At 44.4% G+C, this 25,484-nt stretch overlaps 2 protein-coding genes across 6 annotated transcripts; one reads left to right on the forward strand and one right to left on the reverse strand.

Annotated features, from left to right (window-relative positions):
* Window positions 1-1,266: 1,266 nt before the first annotated feature.
* On the reverse strand, window positions 1,267-15,124 carry TADA3 (transcriptional adaptor 3). Of its 5 annotated transcripts, none has more exons than XM_039355179.1 (10): window positions 15,106-15,124; window positions 14,112-14,193; window positions 13,778-13,997; window positions 12,865-13,106; window positions 11,875-11,980; window positions 9,834-9,975; window positions 8,747-8,850; window positions 8,290-8,399; window positions 4,431-4,616; window positions 1,267-3,536 (listed from the first exon to the last, which is right to left on the reverse strand). In XM_039355179.1, the coding sequence occupies exons 3-10, from the start codon at window positions 13,982-13,984 to the stop codon at window positions 3,344-3,346; spliced, it is 1,290 nt and encodes a 429-aa protein (XP_039211113.1). In that variant the 5' UTR covers window positions 13,985-13,997; window positions 14,112-14,193; window positions 15,106-15,124; the 3' UTR covers window positions 1,267-3,343. The 5 variants fall into 5 exon arrangements, with proteins under 5 accessions (XP_039211113.1, XP_039211112.1, XP_039211110.1 ...); XM_039355178.1 differs by lacking the exon at window positions 15,106-15,124 and adding an exon at window positions 14,943-15,002; XM_039355176.1 differs by lacking the exon at window positions 15,106-15,124 and adding an exon at window positions 14,802-14,895 and having other exon boundaries at window positions 14,112-14,318.
* On the forward strand, window positions 15,117-25,158 carry ARPC4 (actin related protein 2/3 complex subunit 4). The gene is made up of 6 exons (XM_039355180.1): window positions 15,117-15,236; window positions 15,649-15,767; window positions 21,106-21,217; window positions 21,304-21,399; window positions 22,053-22,223; window positions 24,203-25,158. The coding sequence occupies exons 1-6, from the start codon at window positions 15,234-15,236 to the stop codon at window positions 24,206-24,208; spliced, it is 507 nt and encodes a 168-aa protein (XP_039211114.1). The 5' UTR covers window positions 15,117-15,233; the 3' UTR covers window positions 24,209-25,158.
* The last annotated feature ends 326 nt before the right edge of the window (window positions 25,159-25,484 follow it).

Raw genomic sequence — 25,484 nt, forward strand, 5'->3', positions numbered from 1 at the left:
ACCACCGCAGCCACGCCCACCTAATGGGCCACACCCACCCAGCACCCGACGATGCATAAGTGGGTTTTGGGTTGCAGTTTGGGCACTCAGTCTCTAAAAGGTTCGCCATCATTGCAATAGATCATTGAAGAAATAAATGCAGACTTCTCACTCGTGGGAGGCCAGGCTCAAATTATCCTACTTCAGACACATTCTGTGAAGACCCAGCTCTCTGGAAAAGGCTCTAAACCTGAGAAAGGTGGAAGAGGGCAACCAGCAGCAAGATGGACAGACTCAGTTGCAGTGGCCATGAATGCACCATTGGGAGACATGAAAGAACAGGTGAGGAATAGATCATCATGGAGAAAATCTATGCTGTTGCTAGGAGTCGAAAATGACTTGATGGCACATAATCATTCAACAGTCAATCATCCGGTTATGTGGAGATCACATTAGTTCATGAAATTGACTATGATCACCAGGCAGCTAAACAGCCACATCCCACCCCTATGTATTAATGTCACTTTTAACTCTTTGTGAGTTGCTTTAGAGCAGTGCCCCCCAAACTTTTGGGCACCAGGGTGTGGGAATGATTGCATAGATTTGCTTATAGACTTGCTCCCATACAGTCCTTGACATACCAAAACAGACCGTTCCAGCCATGGAACACATCCATCAGCCATTTGGACAGGCTCTGATAAGAACACGGGAAACAGGATGGATGAGTCATCACCCACCTGCACAGCCTTGCATCTGGAAAGTGTCTGCTATGTGATACATTGTAACCGCTCTTGTATACGCCTTTTGATTACACCGATGTAAAAACTATTGTAACAATAAAAGAGGGTCTTGGAGTCAGCTCTGGGCTCTCATCCCGAGATACCTAAGTGCGTGTCTCATTCTTCATGGGAGACCACCACACCAGGGACCGGTTCCATGGAGAAAGGTTTTTCCATGGACCGGAGGGGGCGTGGTTTTGCATCCTGCCTGCATCCCATAGATAGGGCTTCGTTTGTGTGCACGGCCTTGTTCCTGGCATGCTGCGCACCGGTGCTAGTCCATGGACCGGGCCTTGGGGACCCTGGCTTTAGAGTACTGTATAAACCCAACCAGTTTGATTAGCTTTTAGTTCAATATACTGGATGTTCCCGCACAGAACATTTAACGAGTCAACACGTTGGGTGAAACTAGACATTCAGCCATTCAACCGCTGTGCAACGCCACCCTGCCCCACACTCTCAGCCCCTCCCCAAAGAATTTAGGGGAAAGAAATCAGACACACCATAGTCACCAGTTGCTTCTGGATTTATTAATTCTTTGGGGATGATTCTGATCTTTTCTCCAAATGCCGGCTCTTCTACCTTTCGTCATGCACATATTGTTTGTTTTCTGGCTCTCACCCTAAAGCCACTTATGTTTTTTTCCCCAAAACAACGGAGTTTGAAAAGTCTTCAAACAACGGACCGAACGTTGAAACTTGCTGGTAAACGGGGAAGCAAAAAGGACTCCAAACTGGGGAAGAGGGTAAAAAAGACAATTGTATGTTTAATAAGAAAACTGGGAGTGATCGGTCAGCCTTTGAAGGAGTTGGTGATGGAAGAAGTCTGTCCATATAACAGGCAGATAGAATCCAAGGCAAATGCAAACATCTGCTCGAGCCTCTTCTCCAACTGGTTATCAACACAGAATGAATTATTGACCCCCACTCCCATGCCAAACAGCAGTGTTATGTTCAATTTCAGCGAGAGTGAACACACTCATCCTGGAACAGTCGAGAATGCAAAAGGAGCCCGAGGCCAGAAGGTGAAATTGATCAAGGAAGAGATGGACAGGAAGGCAGACTAAATGCACACGGCTTTTTGACGAAGACAAGCAGGCTCCTGAGGCAGTGGTTGATCTGTACCCAAGTGAGGAAGAGGACACAGATGGCCTGGTCCCGCCCTTGTGCTCTTTTCATCACCAGTCTGCCAATGTTTCATGCAGTTTGCCTGCTAAATGGCTGGTGGAAATAAGAGCTGCCCAAATGGGTTCAGCCCATGTGCAGCTTGCAGGAAAGAACCACGGGAGCACAGTGGCTCATTGCCCTGCCTGTGAATGGCTCATGGAAGAGCTGTTCTTCCCTATCTCTTTTGAATGAAAGACTTTTGGCTAGGCTTCTTCCCAGCTTACTTTCTCACTTTCTTGGGAGTTTCTGGGTGAGGCTGGGTTAAAATATAGATTCTGGAGGAGGAAGGAATCTCTCCTCCCCCTATCACCCTACTTGGTGTTTCCTAACTGCACTTCTAGCCATCTGCAATTTCGATACCGAATTGTGTGTTTCTGGAAATAATATGGGGCAAGACTGGGTCACTTAGTCGGTTCCACCGAAATAGAAAATCCTTTTTCTTCCTTGGACCGTTGAATGTTCCAAATGCTCAAGTCCTTTGCTCCAGAACCCGCTAGTCTTTCTCGGCTTGTTTCCATGGAGGATAACTCCTTTCTATCAACACTATGGCGCAAGGGAGAACTTGCAACCCTCAATACCATCCCAGGAAGACAACGAGCCAAATAGGAAGTAAAGACATCATAGCTGCCTTGCAAAAATTATGTCCACCCAAGTAGTGCAGACCTCATCCTTGATAACAGTTTGGATTGTAACTATGTTTGAATGGTGAAATGCAGGGGGAGGAGGCACACCGTTCCCTCTACAGTTCTACAGATATAACAGGCATCTACTTAAAGCACCCGCAGGACAATTCTACCCATGCCTCGGAACTTCCCCGGATGTTTCATCTTAGCTCTGTCCTAATTGCTGATGAGCTACAACTGGTGCAGCCACAGAGTCAATAAATCGTTCCCAAACTTAAGAAAAGACAGGCCTTTGAGACACTAGGCTCCCACACTTGACCTTCGCTGTGCCTATCGCTTTCGAGGTGCTGTTTTCCTTAACACACCAATAAAGGAAGAGCAGTAGGAAGGAAAAAACAAAATCTAACTTCAAGAACGACCCTTCCATCTGTTCCAGTTTATGCTGCTGACAGATCCTGAAACCTGGCATTTGGTGCGCAAGACTAATATAGATTTTGTTCCGTCTCGCCTCTATGCCACAGCATAGTTGTCCTTACAGAGGGGACTGCCGCTTTACGCAACCCTGGGCGCTCATTTCACCGCACACCACAGGGCTCAAAGCCACACCCAGAAAGAGAAGGCACACTGCTGGAAGCCAACCTGCCCAGAGTCTCAGCTGAAATATATAGCAAGAGGAGTGAGGACAAACCAGTGAGGGATGCTGCTATATAGTCTACACCTGCGGCTGACATCTCCCCTTAAGCTGGGGCCTCCATTATGGTTCAAATGGAGAAGCTCGGCCAGGCGTCTTGTAGCATTAACCATCTAGCAGCTTAAGGATGCTCTCGCGTTCCTTGAGGCTCTTCCAAGCTTGGTCTTTTTCCTTCTTGGTTGGGGTGCGCTTCTTCTGGCGGGCAGCCATGATCTTGCGGAAGGCATCCATGACTTCGTTGTCAGCAATGCGCACACGTTGCCGCAGCTCTTGCCTGTGAAGTTCCTCTTTGGCCAGCCTGTAAGGATAACAAAACCAAACTCTTGAGTCATCTCTGGATCCTCACCTCCTTGATCCGACTTTACTGGTTACAACAGTTCATTTAGTGCAGGGGTGTCAAATTGCCGGCACACAGGCCGGCTGTGTCGTGCCGAAACCATGCCCACCCCATTGCCGGCAATGGTAAAAAAAGCCGCGATACGTTGCGACACATCATGCGACGTTGCGAGTTTGACACCCCTGATTTAGTGACAGCTCCAAGTTATAAGGGCACTGAAAAAAGTGACTTAATGACTTGTTTTTCCACACTATTGACCACTGCAGCACCTGTGTGGCCACGTGATCAAAATTCAGACACTAGGTCCATGGTGGCGTGCCAAAGGCGGCACGTAGAGCCCTCTCTGTGGGCACGCACACCCTCGCCCCCAGTCCTAGGCCTTCAGCTGGGTTTTTATAAAACCTTTTTGCTTTAGGCCTCTGCCACCATGTGCAAAAAAAAAAAAAAAGGTTCAATCAATCAGTCAATTTCAACTTCTCGCGGGAAAAAAAAAGATCTCCCAAGGTTGGAATTGATTGAACTTTTTAGTTTTACCCAGTCTGCCGTTACCACAGCCACGCCCACCCAATGGGCCACACCCACCCAATGGGCCACACCCACCCGGCACCCAACAATACATAAGTGGGTTTTGGGTTGCAATTTGGGCACTCAGTCTCTAAAAGGTTCGCCATCACTGCTCTAGGCAACCGACTCATTTACACAACTGCAGTGATTCACTTGACAAGGAAGATGATTAAAATGGGGCAAAATTCACTTCACAACTTTCTTGCTTCGCCACAGAAATTTCGGGCTCAGCTGCAGTTGTTAAGTCGAGAACAAATGAGTGGATGATCAGACTTGTGGCTTGTATCTCACCTGAGCAGCTCGACTTTCTTGGTCCGGTTGTGTGTGCTTAACGCCTTAAGTTCAGCCTGCCTCTTCCGCAGCTCGGCTAGCACTTCGTCCTCCGAGTCCTCTGCCGGTCGGTCCTCTGACTCCAGCAGCCCTTGAGCAATCAGCTCTTCCTTGATGCGGCCTTCAAGAGATTTTGTGTGGGGTACGCTGAGGAGGACAAGAGAACAGGAGCAGCCTTACAGGTACGTCCCTTACTTACCACAGGTACGTCCCTGACTTACCACAGTTAATTTAGAGGCCGTTCAAAGGGCACTGACAAAAGTGACTTAGGACCATTTATTTTACACTTAGGACCGCTGCAGCCTCCGTCAGGTCACGTGATCAAGATTCAGATGCCTGGCAACCGACTTGTATATATGACGGTTAAGTGTCCTGGGGCCATGTAATCCCCTTTTGTGACCTTCTGACGAGCAAAATCAATGGGGGAAGCCAGATTCGCTTAACAACCAGGTTACTAACTCAACAACTACAGCGATTCACTGAATGACTGTGGCAAGAAAGGTCATAAAATAGGGCAAAATTCACTTAACAAATGTTTCACTTAGCAACAGACACTTTGGGCTCAATTGCTGTTGTTAAGTCAAGGAGTACCTACACCAGGAATCTGGGCATCATATATATTAAACAATCCCTATATATTTCCCACACCTCTGAAAAGGCTCTTTACACTATGAATCAGTTTCCAGGCACTTGCCCAGGGCTGCAGGAAAATAATTGTTGTTTACTGAAGGGAAAGGAAGGCTAGTAAATTCCACCAAGCAACTGAAGTGGCTTTTGGCATTTTCTGGACAACTTTGGCTATGACATCAACAGTTCTCCTAAAACTCTTCCACGAAGAGAAGAACGAGGGGGGACATGATAGCAGTGTTCCAATATCTCAGGGGCTGCCACAGAGAAGAGGGAGTCAAGCTATTCTCCAAAGTGCCTGAAGGCAGAACAAGAAGCAACGGGTGGAAACTAACTAAAGAGAGAAGCAACCTAGAATTAAGGAAAAACTTCCTGACAGTTAGAACAATTAACCAGTGGAACAACCTGCCTCCAGAAGTGGTGAATGCGCCAGCACTGGAAGTTTTTAAGAAGAGATTGGACAACCATTTGTCCGAAATGGTCTAAGGTTTCCTGCCTGAGCAGGGGGTTGGACTAGATGACCTCCAAGGTCCCTTCCAACTTTATTATTAGTATTATTAGTATTATTATTATTGTTGTTGTTGTTATCGTCTGTTGGCACATATGTTTCCACCTTCAGCAAAGGTCAAGGTTTCCCCTGTCCAGTCATGTCTAGCTCTAGGCACGGTGCTCACCTCTGTGTTTTGGCCCAGGGAGCCAGCGTTGTCTGAAGACACTTTCCCCCGTCATGTGGCCAGCACGGCTATACGCCAAAGGCACACAGAACACTGTTGCTGAAGTGGTACCTATTTATCTACTTGCCTTTGCATACTTTTTGAACTGTTGGGTGAACAGAGCTGGGTCAAGGAATGAGAGCTCACCCCATTGTGTGGTGCTCAGGTCTCAAATCCGAGCTGTCAAGCTTTCTGACAAACTCGGTGTCATTAAGCGCTGAGCCACAACTTTTCCAGAAATTCACTACCTGAAGGCCAATATTACTATCCTCTCATTGCCTATGTTTTTTAAGTATTCTTATCTTTTTATTAAATATAACACTGATTGTCTTATGTAATTTACTGTCATTCCTATGTGCCAACAGTTTTTTGTTGTTCAGTTATTTACTCGCCCACAGATTCTTTGTAAGTCTATGGATGCCGTTTCACCAGGACCGGCTGTTGATAACTGCTTCTTTTGATTTCTTATACGCTCCTGCTTATTTTGTCAGCGACAGCATCTAGTCAACTGTAGGACTTTTGACTTTTCCAAATATTGGAATCTTTTCTCATGATTTTTGCTTGTCCAAAACATTTAAGCTTCCATTGGCTAGTCTGGTTTTACTTCACCTAGTCTTGTTTTTGTTGTTTTTGATGTCCAAAGTATTTTCAACAATGTTCTGCATAACTATCTAAAGCATCTGTTTTTTCTTCACACAACCTTTTTGAGGGTCGAACTTTCCTGGGCATTTGCTCCAAAAGTAGTGATTTCCAAGCTTGTTTCATAGCTACCAGTCACTATTCCTGTGATTTCTTTTGAGCTTAGGAAAACAAAGTCAGCTAGTATTTCATCTTCTGCACTGGGCTTGCATTAGTGCAGCTTTTAAAAAATAGCAAACAGCAGACCAGCGTTTGTTCTGTTGTCAACAAGAGATTCCATAAATATTCCTTCTATCAACTCATCTGAGGTTATTAGTGGTTGGTTACAATTTCTATTTAATGTGATATTTTCTACACAGAACTTAAAAGTGACTGTCACCAGCCTTAGCATACTCCTCTTCAGGTTCTGAGCCATTTGTATAATCTGTTCTAACTGCTGACATCTGATCATCAGACAATTCTATCCTGGACAGATGAGGCAGTCTGGTACACCCATGTTTCAAGGACTATTCGCAATTTGTTGTGGTTTACACAATCAGAATCCTTTATACGATCAATAAAACAAATACAGACATTTTGGATCTTGAAAGCTGTGATTTTCCTGAATCTAGCCTGTGCATCTGACATTCTCATTCCAGGAATTGTCCGGATCGTAAAGTCTTGAGTATTATTTTAGCAGAAGTGTAATTGTTTAATAGTTTAAGCATTCTTTAAGACTGTCCTTTTTTGGTAATGGAATATAAACTTGATCTTTTCCAGTCCCTTGACTACTGCTGTGTTTTCCACAGCTGAATACACACTGTAAGTATCACTTTAACTGCATCACCTGGCAAAGTTTTAAATGATTAGATTAATCCAGCTGTTATGAGCAATCTTTTCTGGATTTTTTTAAAACTTCATTTTTCAGAATTCTGGTTCTAATTCAGTGTTTGTAACTTTGCATGCATCATCAAATGAGGGAGAACAACACTTTCATGCTTTTTTCATAGCTTCTTTCTCCAGTTGATCTTTGCCTTGTCTTTTATTTGCCTTATCTGTTTATTTATTGTGCTTGACTTCATCTCTATGCTTTTCTTAAATAATCTCTTGACCTTCACGTTTCACTGTCACCGTCAATGCAATTTCTTTGCATTGTTTATTTCAGTATAACTCCCTATTTTGCTTGCTCTTCTGTGGAATTTAGCATATGGCTGGACAATTATTCCTCCCTCTGTGTTGCCTTTTTCTTCACAGATTTCCAGCATGGCATCAGATTACCCATTTTATCTTGTTTAGCTTTCAGGAATATTTTATTTGCCTTAACTTTCAGAAATGTCAGTCCCAAGTTCCTCAGGCACCCTTAGCAAATGCAGTCCATTAAATCTGGTCTTTACTTTAAGTGTTTATTCTTGCATACTACTTTTCTTCAGTTACTTAGTCTAGATTTTTTTCAAAGCCATATAAACATTTATTTACTCTGTTAATGTAGACAGCTACCCTTAAAAAAAAAATGACTCAGAGCAACTAAACAAGAAACATGAAGTAAACCACCTGAAAAACATAACAAAACATTACATATTCCACCAAGGCAACAACCAAAACAATTATATCAGACTAGGAACACCCACTGCCCTGAAGGCCTCACGAAAGGCAGACAAAGTTGGGGTTCTTTGTATTCCAAGCAAAAAGGCTCCATGAAATTCAGCAGGAGTTACTTTGAATAGATCTGCTCAGGATTCCGCTGATATGCTGTAATGCTTCCTGAACATGAATGGGACATGAACATTCAGCTGAATATGAATAGGACAAACATTTTAAGGAATGAAATATGTCATCAAAAAGGAAGTAATTGCTATGCTCACCTGAAGGGCTTGTTCTGGCTGCGAGGGGAAGTGCTGGCACCGTCAATTGCAGAGTCTTTGCCTGCTATCTCCGGAATAGGCGAATCTTCAATGGGGGAGATGATGTTCTCCTAGAGAGAGAGAGAGGGGGGAGGGAGGGAGAAAGAGGAGGGGGGAGGGGGAAGGGGAGAGAGAGAGGGAGAGAGAAAGAGGAGGGGGAGGGGAGAGAGAGGGGGGGAGGGAGAAAGAGGAGGGGGAGGGAGAAGGGGAGAGAGAGAAAGAGGAGGGGGGAGGGGAGAGAGAGGGGGGAGGGAGAAAGAGGAGGGGAGAGAGAGAGAGAGGGAGAGAGAGAGAGGAGGGGAGAGAGAGGGGGGGGGAGAGATGGATTGAAAGGGAAGGACCAGGTCCTCCCCCAGAAAATCTGAGCCTGCCGAAGCTGAAGAAGCCAGCTGTTTTTTTTTTTATTATTATTCCTTACTTCTACAAGTGCTTGCAGAAGGCGCTGGGTGAGAGGCCCAAAAGGGCACCCATCCTCTGGCTGTTCATGCTGGGACTCCGATTTCTTCAGCAAAGCGTCAACATCTGGAGGGAATGAGGGAGCAAATGAGAACTAGGAAGGACAAGTCAATATCCGTTGCAAAAAATGTGGCACTTTGCAGTGAGCAGTTCTGGGATTCTCACCGTACTATTTAAAAAAAATGAAGAAAATTAAACCAACGCGTCAGAAGGGACTGGCTTTATTCTACATACTATGCTGATGTTAAGGAACCGACACAGCCGGTTCCAGTCTATAAACCTCTAATCTCAATCAGGCTTCATTTCAACATCCCTGACTGAGGAATTCTTGGAGTTGAAGTTAAAAGTTGCCAAGGTTGAGAAACACTGGTCTAGAGCTAATAAACACATAAAGCAGAGATAAAGCAATCTCTGATTTTTCCGTTTTTGCTAAATAATAGCTCCCAGAAGCAAAGAGCTAAAGTTAGCAATAGGGTTACCAATTTTTCGCCATTTTTCCTACACAGGTGGTCCTTGGTTAATTACTACTGGTTTAGCAAGTGTTTGAACTTAACAACGGCGCCAAATGGGTGGTTCTTATGATCAGTCTTTAAAGTTCCCAAAGTTGTAGTACTCCTGCAATTACATGATCATAAGCCAGGCACTCAGCAACCAGCCTGGATTTCCAACTGTTGCAGCATTCTGCAGTTACGTAGTCATGATCCGTGACCTTCCCTGACAGCTTTCCACAATCCAAGTCAATGCGGAAGCCTGCAGGAAACTGGAAGTCGTAGTTATGTAAGATCCTTGCTTAAGGACCATGCTGATTTGCTTAATGACAACTAGGAACTGCCAAGACTGCCACTGCTAAGTGGCATGGACATCTGACATCATAATTTATGACTGCATCACTTAACAAATGAAAATTCCACTCCTAATTACTGTTACTAAGTGAGGACTACCTGTAAAAGCATGGATTCTGCAACTAAACTAAACTAGAGCTCTCTAGAAAAATGGCATCTTTAGTCTCTTCCACTCTGGAAAAGATGTCATAGAATAGCTCAGGATACCCTTAGTGTCCAGTTCGGTCAGAGGTCCCAAGATGCCTTTCTTCTTATCCGCAGTAGCTGCAGCCCGAGCCCCATCCTTCTGCTCTTCCAGCAGGTCTTCCTGGGCCCAGCGCTGGGAGTAATGTTTTCCTAAGGGTGGGATCTATAAGGACAGAACAACAAGGCATGAATGAGAGCCAGCCCAGACACCAGAAAGGCAAATATCCCCAAACAATTCAACTGTGTCTCAATACGTGCATGTAGCCAAATGCTGTCCCTTTTTTCAGATCTAATTCTAACTGAGCTGCCTCCAATCAATTCAACTGTTCTTCCTCCCTTCCAAAATTTTCTATTTTAAATGATTATAGCACAATATTCTTATTCCCTCCTGGAGCTACGCAGTTTTACAGCTAAGGTGGGAGAATAAAACCCTTCATTCCCCATCATGGTTCAGAATGTCATTCCATTGTCTGTGTAGATCGAATTTCCTCAAGATAAGCCAGAGAAGATACTAAAAATAGATAGCTAAAATAAAATGGAAATGGGAAAACATGTTTTCTCCAGACAGGTAACCTCAAAGATCGGGGCCAAAAGAGTACCAAATGCATTTCTTTCTGCAGCAATTCCACTGTTGTAAACACGGATAAAATCTCAAGCTTTTCTGCCCTGCAACTTTCCCAGTCTTAGGCCCTCAGTTCCACTAAAGCAGGGGTAGGCAACCTTGGCTCTTTTATGACTGGTGGACTTCAACTCCCAGAATTCCTGAGCCAGCCATGCTGAGGGGAAAGGGAGAGCTTTCTAAGCAGAGCCATGCTGGCTCAGGAATTCTGGGAGTTGAAGTTCACGAGTCATAAATGAGCCAAGGTTGCCTACCCCCGCCCTAAAGGAACAAGCAGGGTTCCCTTTATCATTCCACAAAAGAGATTAAGAAGCACTGAGAGGAATGGAAGTGGGAGATAAAAGTTGGACAAGTGACTGTTCCAAATGTGCTTTTTCAAAAGGCAACTGGACTTTCTTTGTTTTTCCTTGGAAAAGGTTTTGTTTCCCATCCAAGAAGCTTCTTCAGTTCTGACTGAATGGTGGAGAATGGAAGGATTTATATTCCTTGCAGTCATCTGGTCGTTAGCACTCTCTCTGAGTGTCGAGGAGGCCACTTGGAGGTTTATCTGAGCCCTCAGGGTCGCCTGAATAGTGCAAATGGGCGTGGAACCTTTTTTGGAACTGCTGAAAGGATGGTAAACAGGAGATAGATGGTGTCATATCCCAACGCAATCCTTTCAGCAGTTCCAAAAAAGGTTCCACGCCCATTTGCACTATTCAGGCGACCCTGAGGGCTCAGATAAACCTCCAAGTGGCCTCATCGACACTCAGAGAGAGTGCTAACGACCAGATGACTGCAAGGAATATAAATCCTTCCATTCTCCACCATTCAGTCAGAACTGAAGAAGCTTCTTGGATGGGAAACAAAACCTTTTCCAAGGAAAAACAAAGAAAGTCCAGTTGCCTTTTGAAAAAGCACATTTGGGACAACTGTGACCTGGATGACTGAGAAGCTCCACAGACATATGGACAAGAGACTTTTCCTCTAGTTTTGTAACTGTGGGATTCTTAAAGGGAAAAGGTTGTTCCCTCCATCCAAATTTGGAAATGCTACTGTTTAAAATTCTTAGAAAAACCTATTGCTTGACAACAACTAAAAAGCTTTGACTCGCAGAAAATATGGGACAAATCACAGAAAATGCATATTTTAGCAATTACAATTGTCATGAACCTCTAGGTCAGAAATGGTGAATCTGTGGTGCTTCAAATATTGAACCGCAACACTTATTGTCTCTTACTTGGTCTTGCCAATTGGAACTGCCAAGTTGTAGTTTAGTAATATGCGAATAACTTGCTCAATATAGACTCCAAAGGCTTTTTAGTCCTATTGTTTTACCTGATACAGAATTTGTCTGAGATCCAAAGTAAGTACCATACAACAGTTTAACATCAGAAATATATGGAGAATTAAGACTCAATCCAAATGTAGGGCAGGTTGAATGAAATGCTTCTGCTTTTTTACCTTGTAGTGTTCAGCTTCATCTTCAGGTGGCTTGAGCAGGTCATCTAAGGTTCGAACTTCCTCATTGGTGAGGTCAGCACAGTATGGCTCCACTGAGGCCCAGAATCTATAAACACGAACAGTTAGGAAGGAAACAGAACCATAGTTTAGAAAGATTGCTTATAATAGGCAACATGACAGTCTAAGAGAGAGGTAGGCAACCTTGGGTCTTTTATGACTTGTGGACTTCAACTCTCAGAATTCCTGAGCCAGCCATGCTGAGGGGAAAGGGAGAGGTTTCCAAGCTGAGCCATGCTGGTTCAGGAATTTTGGGAGTTGAAGTCCACAAGTTATAAAAGAGCCAAGGTTGTCTACTCCTGATCTAGTCCAACCCCCCATTCAGGCAGAACACCCTATACCAGGGGTAGGCAACCTTGGCTCTTTTATGACTCGTGGACTTCTACTCCCAGAATTCCTGAGCCAGCCATGCTGAGGGGAAAGGGAGAGGTTTCCAAGCTGAGCCATGCTGGACCAGGAATTCTGGGAGTTGAAGTCCATGAGTCATGAAAAAGCCAAGGTTGCCTACCCCTGGTCTAAGATAACACATTAAAATCTGGATTACTAAGAAGCTAGAATCTTTCCTAGTCGGCACAAGCAGTACACAGCCTTTCCCAGCCAAGAGCCTTGGATTCAAGTCATATTGAGATTGGGGATTATGGGAATTGAAGAGTCACATGTGGAGCCCCCAGAGCACTTAGTCTAATAGTGCAGTCCGTGTAATGAGGGCCAATAAATAATATTATTAAGACAAAGGATGGCAAACTGGGGGGGGGGCGGTATGTTTAATGGCCCCATTTTTTTTTCTGCCACCCCTTTTGAATATAAGGCTGGAGGCTGCCCATTCCTGCTGTAACTATTTACTGAACTATGCACTTCTTCTTTCTTTGTGCTTCATAATGTTGATACTTATGGTGATAATGGATAAGATGACAGCAGTCACTTTCATATTACCTGTTGGGTGCATCATTTTTAGGAATACGGGGCACATCGATTGGATCATCTGAGAATTCATACTCTTGAATTTTAGGCTGCAGGTTCTTGGATTTGGGCCGTCCTGGAGTGCTGTGGCTTCCTTTCACATCTAGCTTCTGCTTCTTGAGCTTGCTATGTTTGATAGAAGGACCCACCTCATGGTCCTTGCCAATTTTCAGAAATCGTCTGTCTCCTTTCTTGTCCTGCCAGTCTGTCAAGATCTGATGAGAATAAAGAAAGAAAAAAAGGTAGATTAAAAGGTCATATAGCAAGGCACCTATATCTGTCTTGGAAAGAGGAATCAGCAAAGAGGTTTGTTAGCAGAACTGCTGCATTATGGAATTCTTACTAACATCAGAAGAGCCCTGATGGAACAGAACAATAGTTTGCCTATAATTCTGTGTTATGTGTTGTTGAGCCAATGCATATGGGATGCATGCTGCCAAACTAGGTAACATCATCAATACTAGACTAGACTAGCACTGATGATGTTAACCTAATTTGGTAATGGAACATCTGCAAGAAAACAACCAAGCTCAGAGGCATCAAGGACCCCACAGTTCAAAGCTGTTCTTTTCTGTCACCATTTGGGAAGCTAACTCCTCAGCTAACTGTGACACAAGATCCTCCAGCAGCAACATAAGGACACGATCCCCTGAGCCAGATGTGACTTTTATCTAAAGTCTACACAAGTTTAGCTTTTCTAAATAGTTTCTCAGATCACCTTAAACGCCATTTAGATAACAGACTTCACTATATTCTTGCTTTCTGAAAATGACTCGTCTTTCACAGATGTAAGGACTGTGTGTGATCAATTATACTTAAATAAAGCACAGTAACTGCAAGACTCAAGCTGGAGGGCCTTTCTATGAGGGCTCGATTACCATCTGACCTGGGTTTCAGTCTCCAGCACCCGAAGTCGGCGGCTTGCAGATGACAGCAATGTTTCAAGCTCTAACTGTAGCGTGTCAAGCTCTTCAATGCCAATACCATCATCTTCAGAACGGGCCAGTACTGCCGTATAGCGTGGGCACACTTTGAGATGGTCCACAGACTTGAAATCGTGGAATTGAAGGGGACAATCTTTCAGTTCAGACATGGTGTTGCTGGGCCTGGGAAAAGGAAAAAGAAAACATGACAGATGCAAGCATGCAAAGAGCGACATTAACAATTTGCAGAACTGATGAGGGAGTGACATTACGTTATTCTAACCCAAAAAATCTTACCCTACATAAATCCTGGAGACAGGTAGCTCTTCACTGCCAGGAATCTTGCTGAGGTGGAGTTATCATTGCAGGCACCGCTGAACTGGGAAGAATCCATAGAGTGGAAAACAAAAGTTATTTAAAAACGGCAACCAGAAAGGAAGGGCTGATACGTCAATGCAGGCTGACAAGGTAGCTACTGCAGACGGGATTATGGAAATGAACCACCTGCGGAAGGAAGGCGAAGATAAAAAAAAAGAAATTTGAGGGAATGCCCAGAACGATGTCCCAAGTAACGAAGACAGAGGGAACTGGAGCCTGAAGGTGCTTAGAAGAGGGCATAGGAAGCACTAAGAACTATGGACGGTGGAGAAACAAATGATGAATGAGGGGGGGAAACAAGCCAGGAGGGGGCGCTGGAGAAAGGCGGGGGGGGGAAATTATTGGGGGAGTTTCCGGTTCTAGAAGCTCCTTCCGGGTTACACCCATTCGGAGCTCGCCAGGAAGGGGAGAGGGGCGCCGCGTATCCCCCGGAGATGCAGAAGTCGGGCGCGAGAGAGACTCCCAGCCGCCATAGCGGCGAGAAGGAGGGTGAAGGGAAAAGGATCTCGCCCAAGTCTCCCACCAAATCTCTCTGCCCGGAGACTTCCGCCCCTTCCGCCTCAGCGGTCGAGCCTTGTCATTGGCCACACGCTCCCCTTCTTACTTCACCTTCATTGGCTACAAACCAACCCGCGAGGGCGCGGAGCCGTAGAACTCCTCGCTTTTTTACTTGCACTCTTTTGACCCCACCCAGGCCCTCGTCTCATTTCCAAATATGGAGGCAGGGAGGGCGGGTCATACCATACTCACCGAAAAATGGGGGGGGGAGAGAAAAATGGATTTGCCTCTGTTTCTATGTGAAGATATTTCGAACTCCCTCGCTGCCGTAATGGGAAAAAAAACCTTTATCCGCCGCCTGGCGTGTTAATACCTTAAAAAGAAATGAATTAGGGTTAGGATCCCGCGCACTCACCCGGGGGGAATGTGGTGGAATAGGCCAGCCAGTCCGGAAGCGGCGGTCTTGTTTGGTGGAGGCCACTTCCGCTTCCGTTTTCTGGACCAGGTCTCGGGGGTGCAGCCGCCGCTAGTCCCTTAGCTGCCATGGTGAGTGGGCGGTGGGCTTCGGAAGGATGCCGGCCCTGGGGGGGGGCAAAGGCGAGAGAGGACGGGGCAGAAGGCAAGGTGGGGGCGGGCAGGGAGAGCGGTGGAGTCCTGCATGGAAAAAGGACGCTGGGTTGGAGAGCGGGTCAGTAGCTTGGCAGGACAGGAGCGGAGGCGGAGAAGAGGCGAGGCGGCCAAACCCTTTCGGCGGAATCGGAACCCGGATCGCTGGGTCCTGCAGGGGATCCAAGGCGGCAAAACCTGGAAAGGATGCCCGCTTCTGTGGACGTCAGAGGGGGGGGCAGGCAGGCAGGCAGACTGCTGCTCGACGGGGGGGGGAGGGGGGAATTTCAAGGACTAGGCTTGAGGATCTCCCAACTTCCTGATACCTGCTTTTCCCCATTCCTTACTACAGACAGCCACTCTGCGCCCTTATCTCAATGCGGTGCGTGCCACCCTGCAGGCTGCCTTGTGCCTGGAGAACTTCTCCTCCCAGGTGGTGGAGCGGCACAACAAACCCGAGGTGGAAGTCAGGTTTGTGCGTGAAGGTTAAGTTGGAGACAGATGACGTTTTCTGTGTTTGATGCAGGGGACGTTGATTATGTGTCACCAAGTTCCTAGCAGCCGTATAGATTTTTCTCTATGACAATCGATTCTTATCCTGTGCTTTCATGTCTCTCAGTGGTGCACTCATTGCCCCTATAAACTGAATCCATCCGTCTTGCTGTTGGTCATCCTCTTCTTCTCTTTCCTTGCACCTTTCCCAGCGTTGCAGCCTTTTGCAGAGAGTTGGTCTTAACATAAGGTGCCCAAAAAGTTTTATCAGGCCTTGTCAGGCAGGTATAGCTTTCCCTTCCTTCAGAAATTGGATTTGGAAAAAGGCTTTTAAAATAAGAATATTTGTTCTAATTTATTAAAGTAGCAAAGGCAAACCTAAAGGACAGTTGACAGCAAAGCTATTTAAAGATGTTTTGATTTTATTTAAAGCTATTTGATAGATATTTAAGGCTACTAAAGATAAAGAATAGAATAGAGCTGGAAGGGACCTTGGAGGTCTTCTAATCCAGCCCCCTGCTCAAGCAGGAGAACCTATACCAGTGGTGGTGAACCTATGGCACGGTGTCGGAGGCAGCACTCAGAGCCTTCTCTGTGGGCACGCGTGCTGTCGCCCCAGCCCTGCCTCCCCCCACGCCCCCTCCTCCCCAACGGCCCCCCTGGAGGAAAGTCGCGCCCGGGCACTGCCCGCACAGGGCAGCGCATCCAAGGACATGGCAGCCGGGCAGTGGGGACAAAACTCCACCCTCGTGCCCCGTCTCGTGCAGTTGATGCTGCGGGGTGCAGGCAGAGGGTGTAGCCGCCATGGCGCTGCTGGGTCGCCTGGGCGATCTGCGGCTGGCCGTGGAGTTGGTGAGTGGCCCTGCAGGTGGGTGGGGGCAGAGCAGGGGTAGGGCAGGTGGGGACGGAGTGGGTGGGACCAGGGACGGGGGTGGGGGCGGTTTTGGGGCACTCAGTCTCTAAAAGGTTTGCCATCACTGACCTATACCATCTCAGACAAGTGACTGTCCAGTCTCTTCTTAAAAACCTCCAGTGATGGAGCGCTCACGATTTCTGAAGGCAAGCTGTGCCACTGGTTAATTGTCCTCACTGTTAGGAACTTTCTCCTTAATTTCAGGTTGCTTCTGTCTTTGATCAGTTGAAAAGTAGCTTAGTCTAATAGTTAAGTCACCAGGCTAGAAACCAAGAGACTGTGAGTTCTAGCTCCACCTTAGGCATGATAGCTGGCTGGGTGACTTTGGATCAGTTACACTCTCTCAACCTAACCCACATCACAGGGTTGTTGTGGTGGGGAAAAATGGAGGAGTATTGGGCATGTTGGCTGCCCTGAGTTATTTAAAAAGATAGGATATAAATGTATAGATAGTAGATGGACAGAAATTTGATGGCATGCAAAATTGTGAAAACAGCACGGAGGTGTCAAAATGAACAACATGTCCTATAAATTGTCATGAAACCAGAAAAGGAATATTCAGTTAATTTGTTGCACTAAGTTTTTAGTGAAAAGAATCCGTGCACATCTTTCACTTCTGTTTTCTTATCCTACACTTTCTGAGGTTTTCCATAGTATTGTATCACACAATCATATCAAAAAAAAATGCTTCTGGAAATTTTAAAAAGCTTTTTATTCAATCTTTTGAGCTTTAGAGTCAGTTGGTTCACCAATAAAGTTGTAATATTTTGCTTCTGTTTATGGTCTGTTTCATTTTATGGTTGCAATAGCTTTCAACCTAATGTTCCTGGTTTATATATTCTTATATATTATACTGTTATGTTATGATACTGCCTCATACCACTACTTAATTCCAAATTTGTGATTCTTAAATAGACCTTTAGCTCCTGTGCAGCCACAGGTCATGAATGGCTGCTGCTGGTGTAAAATGGCTTATAAGCTTCCACATTTCCTTCCCACCTTCCTCAGCGTTGCCTTTATTTCTTTTTGCAAGTACTGTATGATTCTTTATGCATTACTTGGCAACTTAAAAAAAATACACTGAACTCTTATTACAATTTCCTCAGCTCTGTCTTGCCTTTTCCTACATTGAATTGATGGATTCTGGTGTGTTATGTTTTAATAGATATAACGGTATTTTATGTGACATAAAAATCTACATCCATCTGATGAAGTCTAATCTACATGCATCACATGATAAGTCTAGTGAATATTGGATTCACTAGTTTCTCCTGCAATAAGTTCAGCTAACAAATTATGGACTGTACCATTTATGGGTTGTTTCCATTTTGGTTTGACACACATTAATTTATTAGATATCTAGATAACTAAAATGTATCTGAGGTGGTTTTCAAATTTCAAACATTGTGCCATACGATACAGTGATGGTTATCAATATATTCACGAGTGTTGTAGACCAAGTTTCAAATATGAATTGCTATAGAACGCAAGAGTGTTAGGGATTCATTTTTTTGCTTGGGGGTGGCCTCAGTAGAAATAATATACCGCATGGCTCTCATCTTTCAGAACTTTTATATTCTTAAGTTGACAAAAAAGAGAGAAATATAAGAAGGAATCAGTGTAAAAAAAATCCTCTTGTATAAATCTAGAGTATTCTTGCTGCTTTGTTGTTGGATCTGAAGTGATATACCGTATGTGCTGCAGAAACAAGTTTTCTTTTACTAGCTCAATCTCCATTCCGTCCCATCCCCATACTTTATTGTACTTAATGTCTTGAAGTAATAATAATAATAATAATAATAATAATAATAATAATAATAATAATGTTGGAAGGGACCTTGGAGGTCATCTAGTCCAACCCCCTGCTCAGGCAGGAAACCCTATACCATTTCAGACAAATGGCTGTCCAGTCTCTTCTTAAAAACTTCCAGTGTTGGAGCATTCACCGCTTCTGGAGGCAGGCTGTTCCACTGGTTAATTGTTCTAACTGTCAGGAAGTTTCTCCTTAGTTCTTAAGTTGCTTCTCTCCCTGGTTAGTTTCCGTCTGTTGCTTCTTGTCCTGCCTTCAGGCGCTTTGGATCATATTGCTGTCTGGGTCCACCTTGCTTACATTTGTTGCAAGGTGTATTTCCTTTCAACAATCATTTGAGGCCTTTTAGCCCTGCCCAACCCAACCCTGACCCTAATCCCTCCCCAATTAGCATAAAACAGTTGCTCTGTGTTGGTTCCTAGCCAGTCCTAGCCATTCTGGGACTCCATAGATTTCACCTACAGACTGTTCCTCAAAACAATCTTGTAACATCTCTTTTCCGGCATATACAGTATACTAGTTATAAACTATTAAGAAAAAGAGTACAGTGAAAAAGACCTATAGCCTTTTCAACCTTTTCACCCATTGTATCACTTTTAGGCTATGGCAACATCCAAGTACCACCAGTCGCCTTGCAAGGTGTCAAAAACTTGATGACCCCCTCCCCCCAAAAAAACTTGGAAAAAAGTGATAAAGTACAGGTAGTCCTCGACTTAAAACAGTTCACTTAGTGACTGTTCGAAGTTACAATGGCACTGAAAAAAGTGCCCCCCAAGCCACAGCCGAGCAAGACACCTGCCTGCCCACCCGGCAGCCCTCTTCCTCCTGTCCGAGGTTTTCATTGTTGTGAGCATTTCTGTTGGGGGTGGGGTGGGGGGGTGTTTGTTTTTTATTCTCTCTCCCCCCCTCCCCCGTCTGCTGAGTGGTTGTCATAGGTTTTGATCACTTCATATGACCCTGGGACACTGTGACCGTCATAAATATGAATCAGTTGCCAAGCATCTGAATGTAAATCACAAGACCCTGGAGATGCTGCAACATTCCAGCTGATTGGTGCTTCTTCTAGACTCAGTAGAAGCACCAGGATCAGCACTGAGCTCCAGCTGGAGCCTGGGGCTGATCCTGGTGCTTCCACTGAGCCCTGACAGCCCCGAAGAAGTGCCGATCAGCTGGAAAGCGGCACTGATCCTGGCGCTTCCGCTGAGCCCTGACAGCCCTGCAGCTCCAGCCATCTCTCGCTCAGGCTTCTGCGGTGCTGCCACTGGTTCAGCTCATTCCCCTCCCCTGCTACTTTTCTAGGATAGTCGCGTACCACCTGCCAGGTGCCAATGTACCACAGGTGGTACCCGTACCACTGTTTGAAGAGCTCTGGCCTATAGTTCAGTGGGCAAAGCCCTTCTTTAAAAAAAACAAATTGCTGAATGGAGCAATGGCCTGATGGATGAGAGCAGTGGATCCCTGGAGGTCCACGATGTCATCAGACAGGGCCGTCCAAGGCTTGAAGAAATGTTATTTATTTTATTTATGAGACTTATATACCGCTTTAAGTGCAAGCACTCTCTAAGCGGTGTATAAGCAATGTAAGCAATGTATATATGTGATTCAAATCTTAGGTCTTGGGGGTCCGTGGTCATAATCATTGGCCATAAAGGGTATTTAAATGGAATCTGTAATGAAGAAAAGGTTGAGAACCACTGGATAAGAGCATTATTTTTTATGATTCATTATTTTCCTCAGTCTTTTTGAGACTCGGTTCATAAAGATAATTTAGGCATCTGGTTAACTATATGTCTGTTGCAATAGTTTTCTGTAGAATTTTGTTAATTACTGCTATATACACAGATAAATTTTGTTTTCATCAATTTTAGTTTGTTGGTGGAAGTTTTCATTAAATTCTCTGCTTTTCCCAAGATCTCCTTTGGCTTTTGCCAATTTTCTTTCCATAGCTATTTCTGTGGCCTTGTTTGATAGCCAGTCTTGTTTCTTTCCTTCTGGCTCTTGTTATATGTTTCCTACTTTAATCACTTTACAATCACTTTAAATTCTTATCTCAATTCTTCATATTCTCTGTATATAGATCCAGGTCTTTAAATCGGTTTCTAGTCTGAATGGGTTCTAAATTATATTTCATTAGGATTTTATCTTTTCTAGTGTTTTCCCATCTGATATATACACCTATTAATAGGTCATGGTCTGATCCATGGTCAGCATCTGGAGTGTTTTTAAATTCAGTCTAGAGCGTTTCTTCCTATTGCTATGTAAGATGTTGTATATTTGATTGTGGAGTTATTTATTTGGAGCTGTCCAGGTATAAAGCCATCTTTTCTGTTGCTGAAATAATGTGTTAAGCAACCCGCAGCCCATTTTACCCACAGCAGCCCATCAGCCATTGTTCTGCATCATTGTTGATTCTTGGTGTAATTTTCCAATCATTTTCATCACAAGAAGCACATTTCACGATCGTGGGCTTGGAAATATAATGAGTGGGGTGATGACTGGTTATGAGGGCATATTAGAATATACCCAGAGGCTGGAATGTATGGGCCTCTGTATTGCCCAGTCTCTGATGTAAAAATGTCTTTGTGGGTTTGCAGAAGCAGCAAAGAACTCCTCTTGCAGCCTGTGATCATTAGCAGGAATGAGAAGGAGAAAGTCTTAATTGAAGGTTCTATCAACTCTGTGCGAGTTAGCATTGCTGTGAAACAGGTAAGCCACACGTGTTACAGGTGAGGTACTTAAACTGGAGCTCATCCTGGAGAGAATGTTCACGGGTTCCTATTTTCCTTTGGCAGGCTGATGAGATTGAGAAAATTCTGTGTCACAAATTTATGCGGTTCATGATGATGAGAGCAGAAAATTTCTTCATTTTACGTCGGAAACCAGTTGAGGTGGGAAATATGGAGTCACTGTTGTCTTAACTGTGTGATTCTGTCTGTTGACAGTAGTGGTAGTACCAATGTGTACCGGGTTACTTCACATCTTAAGCTTTCCAGCAGGCATAAAATTTCAATGTGCCTCTTATCTTTAAGGCAGATTTAAATCAATAACAATAACAATCTCTTTTCACAAAATCAAGTAACATGACTTTATTGGACTGTTTTTATCTTTGATTTGGTCTGTTTAACCATGGATGAATTGTGTGAGACTTGGTTTTTCTGCTAGCTGTCAAGATAATGTCTATTTTTTTTATACATATACTTGGAAAAACTAGATTGAGGCTGAATACGAGTAACTAACTAAACTAAATAAGTATCTGCATAATTGGTAATGTTCTCTTATCATTGTATAGAGTATTTTTTCTGTTCCCTTGAATCTTTTTCAACTGTTGGACTTACTATGTAGGTAGCATAGACCAATTTTGAATATTAATATGGCAGAACTTCTTATGCACAGTATAGATCCCAATCAATCCTCCCCCAAAAAACCCTTTAGATTATTTTTGTCTTATGCTGAATCAATAGTCAACAGTATAGAAAAAACGATGGCTGAGTCTTGGCTTCACTTATGCTAATAAATTGCAATATGGTTTTTTTTTTTTTAGGGCTACGACATCAGCTTCTTGATCACAAATTTCCATACAGAGCAGATGTACAAGCACAAGCTGGTGGACTTTGTCATTCATTTTATGGAGGAAATTGACAAAGAAGTCAGTGAAATGAAGCTGTCGGTCAATGCTAGGGCCCGCATTGTGGCAGAAGAGTTCCTTAAAAATGTAAGGGCTTATTTAGACATCTTATAGGAAAAATATCAAAACAGCGCGTCAAAAGTCACCAGTCTCTTCTGGATATTTATTAGGCAGGGCTTATTAGAATTATTGAAATGGGAAATATGGGAGTTGTGGCCTTTTAAAACCTTTAGAATTAAGAAGGCCTTTACTTCAAATGTTATCTGTGAGCTTGGGAGTCCTAATTTCAAATCCCTCATCATTTATCACACAGCCTGAAATGAATATTTTTGTGTATGATTTTCCATCAGGAGTTATTTATTACAGGATGAAAAAGTAGTGTTGTATAAATGAGTTAGAATTTGTGGCTCGTTGTAGAAAAGAGCTCTAGTGTGAATCAAATTGCCTCTTGTAGAACGCTATGAATGTCGTGAAGTGCTATGAACACTAAATGCTTCGGGGGAGGACAATAAATCGGGAGGCGTATTTTATTCCATTACAACATTCAGAGCAATTTGAGTCTTGCTCATAAGGTAGTTATTTTCAAACTGCATTCTGCAAACCCCAGGGTCCTATGAGAACTTGATGGAGAGACTGAAGACAACAGAGAAGATTTGTTCAAATACAGGGCACCCATAGTTATTTTTCTTACATACTGTAACAGGCAAAAGGAGTAACCTTGAGAAACGGGAGGAAGGGCTGTTGCCAAGACAACAGTCAGACAATAGGATCCCGAGTCTGCAAAAAAACTATAACTTGAGAAAATGTCTCAAACAAAACCCACCCTAGTTCTCACAAGGCAGAAGAAAGGAGGAGAGAAGGGCAGATCTGTAAGGTTCCGTTACTATAATCTTATTGGCCTGCATGACTTTGGTTTCCTAGATTGGTGTGTCCTGAATGTCTGACACAGGCAAGTAGTTCTCCACTTATGACCGGTTGTTTAACAACGGATCCAAAAAAAGGGACTTATAACCTAGTTTGGGCCACCTAATGAGAAGGAAGGACTCACTGGAGAAGAGCCTAATGCTGGGAAAGATTGAGGGCAATAGAAGAAGGGGATGACAGAGAATGAAGTGGCTGGATGGAATCACTGAAGCAGTAGGCGTGAGCTTCAATGGACTCCAGAAGATGGTAGAGGACAGGAAGGCCTGGAGGAATGTTGTCCATGGGGTCGCGATGGGTCGGACACGACTTCACAACTAACAACAACAACCTAGTTTTGAAGTTCTGATGTTTGGATCCCTCCGCAGTCAAGTGGTCAAACCTCTGACGCTGGGCAACACAGCCGCAGCTACGGCCATTTTCAGCTTCCTGGTGTCATGTGACCATGTTTTAGGACAGTCTTGCTGAATACTAGCCCTTCTGGTTTTGAGCAAAACTACACCAATATGCAAACCGTTGGTCCACTTAACAACGGCGGCGATTATTTAACACCCACAGTAATTCATTTAAAGACTGCCGCAAAAAGGGTCCTGTGGCTGAGCTATTAAATGACCCTTAAGACATACAACTATAATGGACAGGCCCCATTATGGCTGTCCGTTGAGAACTTCCTGTACTATGGAAAGGGTAGGCCTTGTTCTCCCATGAAGAGACACCATTTTGTGGATTGCGGGTCAAGCATTTATTTTTGGAACAAACGGGTTTTGCAGTACAGAAAAGTTTGAAAACCCCTGCTCTAGGACAGGGCTCTCCAACCTTGGCAACTTTAAGACTTGTGGACTTCAACTCCCAGAATTCCTCAGCCAGCCCTGAGGGCTGGCTGAGGAATTCTGGGAGTTGAAGTCCACAAGTCTTAAAGTTGCTGGCTGAGGAATTCTGGGAGTTGAAGTCCACAAGTCTTAAAGTTGCCAAGGTTGGGGACCTCTGCGAGTACTGTCCTAAAAACTGCAATGATTATGCTGTTGGTGCGCGCGCGCGTGAGTGTGTGTGAAGACATTGATGGTATTTGCTTTGGTTAATTTGAACTGCATGAGTAGCATTAATACAATTTCGAATTAATCGATTTCTTTTTGTTCCCCTCCCAGTTCTAGACCCAGGGCTGGACTCCACAGCTTTGCTTTCTCATTCTCTCTGCCCGGCTCCCTTAGGAGAGGCTACAGAGAGGCCACAGCCCAGGAGTGAAATGAGAAGCGGCCAGATCTGCCAGGGCTGCCCTAGCTGTCCAGCGTTCTCGCCATCGTGCCCGGGGTCGGGAGGAGGGGAGGGGAGGGAGGGTGCTTTTTAATATTTTTGAAACAAAACTGTGCTTGTACAAGATTGTGTTGACTCGATATTCTTTTCTTTTTCTTTTTTTTTTTAAATACATGATCCCTTGCTGTAATTTGTCTCCCTGAAAAAAAATGTACCAGTGGAGAAGGTGGGATTGGTTGCTCTAGCAACCCTCTGTAGAAGTTGCTAAGGGACTTCCAGTTCGGTTCAGCGATGTGCATACAAAGATTGCCTGCAGTCGCTGACAAAACAAAAAACAAAAATAAAAAATCTTGCCATTTTCTGTACTGCGGGGGGATCAGAAGAAGGAGAGAGAGAGAGACAGACAGACATGGACCATTTGTGTCATTTGATGAATCGATGGCCAGTCTTGGAGCCTTTTGGGCAGAGGTGATTACTGGATTACCTTGGTCCCTCTTCCTAGTGATGCGTAAGGGTCATGATTGCAGGCAAGGTGGGTGTTGTAAACGGCAACCCTTTTGTGCCAAGTCACTCCATAAACTGGAGAAAGTGCTCTTCCCCATCCGTCTTCCCCATCCCCATAGGAATCACAGCATTCTGAACACTGCACCTGCCTCCTTAATTCTACCCTGGGTTTCCCTTTCCATACCTGTGCCAGAAGGAACTGTGGGGGGGAGGGGAGGGGGCCAGGTCAGGCATCAGCTGAATGGGACGGAGCTGGAATCTGTAACTCTCATTTCTTTTTGCTATGGCACTTGCTGTATCTTTCTTACTTTAATCTATTAAAGCCTTTTTGTCTTTGCCTCCTGAAGTAAAGGATTCTTGTCTAGCTTTACTGGGGCTTCTTAAGCATCTCCATCTTGCCCCAAAGGTGCTTTTCCAAAAGGCAACTAAAACTTTGTGGGTTTTTTCTTCTTCTCTGAAGACGTTTTACTTCTCATCCAAGAAGCTCCTTCGGTTCTGTGAGTTAGAACTGAAGAAGCTTCTTGGATGAGAAATGAGGCCAAAGCATATAAGGAAAGGCTGCTGGAATTGGATATGTCTAGTTCAGTGGTTCTCAACCTTTTTAATGCCATGACCCCCAACCGGTCGTAAGTCGAGGACTACTCAACTGGTTCAGCACCGTTCGCAGAATGG

This window comes from Crotalus tigris, unplaced genomic scaffold (genome assembly GCF_016545835.1).
Source record: "Crotalus tigris isolate CLP2741 ecotype Arizona unplaced genomic scaffold, ASM1654583v1 scf7180000018612.917631, whole genome shotgun sequence".
Taxonomy (NCBI): Eukaryota; Metazoa; Chordata; class Lepidosauria; order Squamata; family Viperidae; genus Crotalus; species Crotalus tigris.

What these genes read in the sequence shown, in the direction of transcription:
- TADA3 (XM_039355179.1), bottom strand. Translation starts at nt 13,984, where the DNA reads ATGTCTGAACTGAAAGATTGTCCCCTTCAATTCCACGATTTCAAGTCT. An exon ending in AAAAATGATGCACCCAACAG is followed by an intron (nt 11,981 to 12,864) that starts GTAATATGAAAG and finishes TCGTGTTTATAG; the next exon opens with ATTCTGGGCCTCAGTGGAGC. An exon ending in AAGAAAGTCGAGCTGCTCAG is followed by an intron (nt 3,537 to 4,430) that starts GTGAGATACAAG and finishes TTATCCTTACAG; the next exon opens with GCTGGCCAAAGAGGAACTTC.
- ARPC4 (XM_039355180.1), top strand. An exon ending in TTAGCATTGCTGTGAAACAG is followed by an intron (nt 21,218 to 21,303) that starts GTAAGCCACACG and finishes TTCCTTTGGCAG; the next exon opens with GCTGATGAGATTGAGAAAAT. An exon ending in TACGTCGGAAACCAGTTGAG is followed by an intron (nt 21,400 to 22,052) that starts GTGGGAAATATG and finishes TTTTTTTTTTAG; the next exon opens with GGCTACGACATCAGCTTCTT.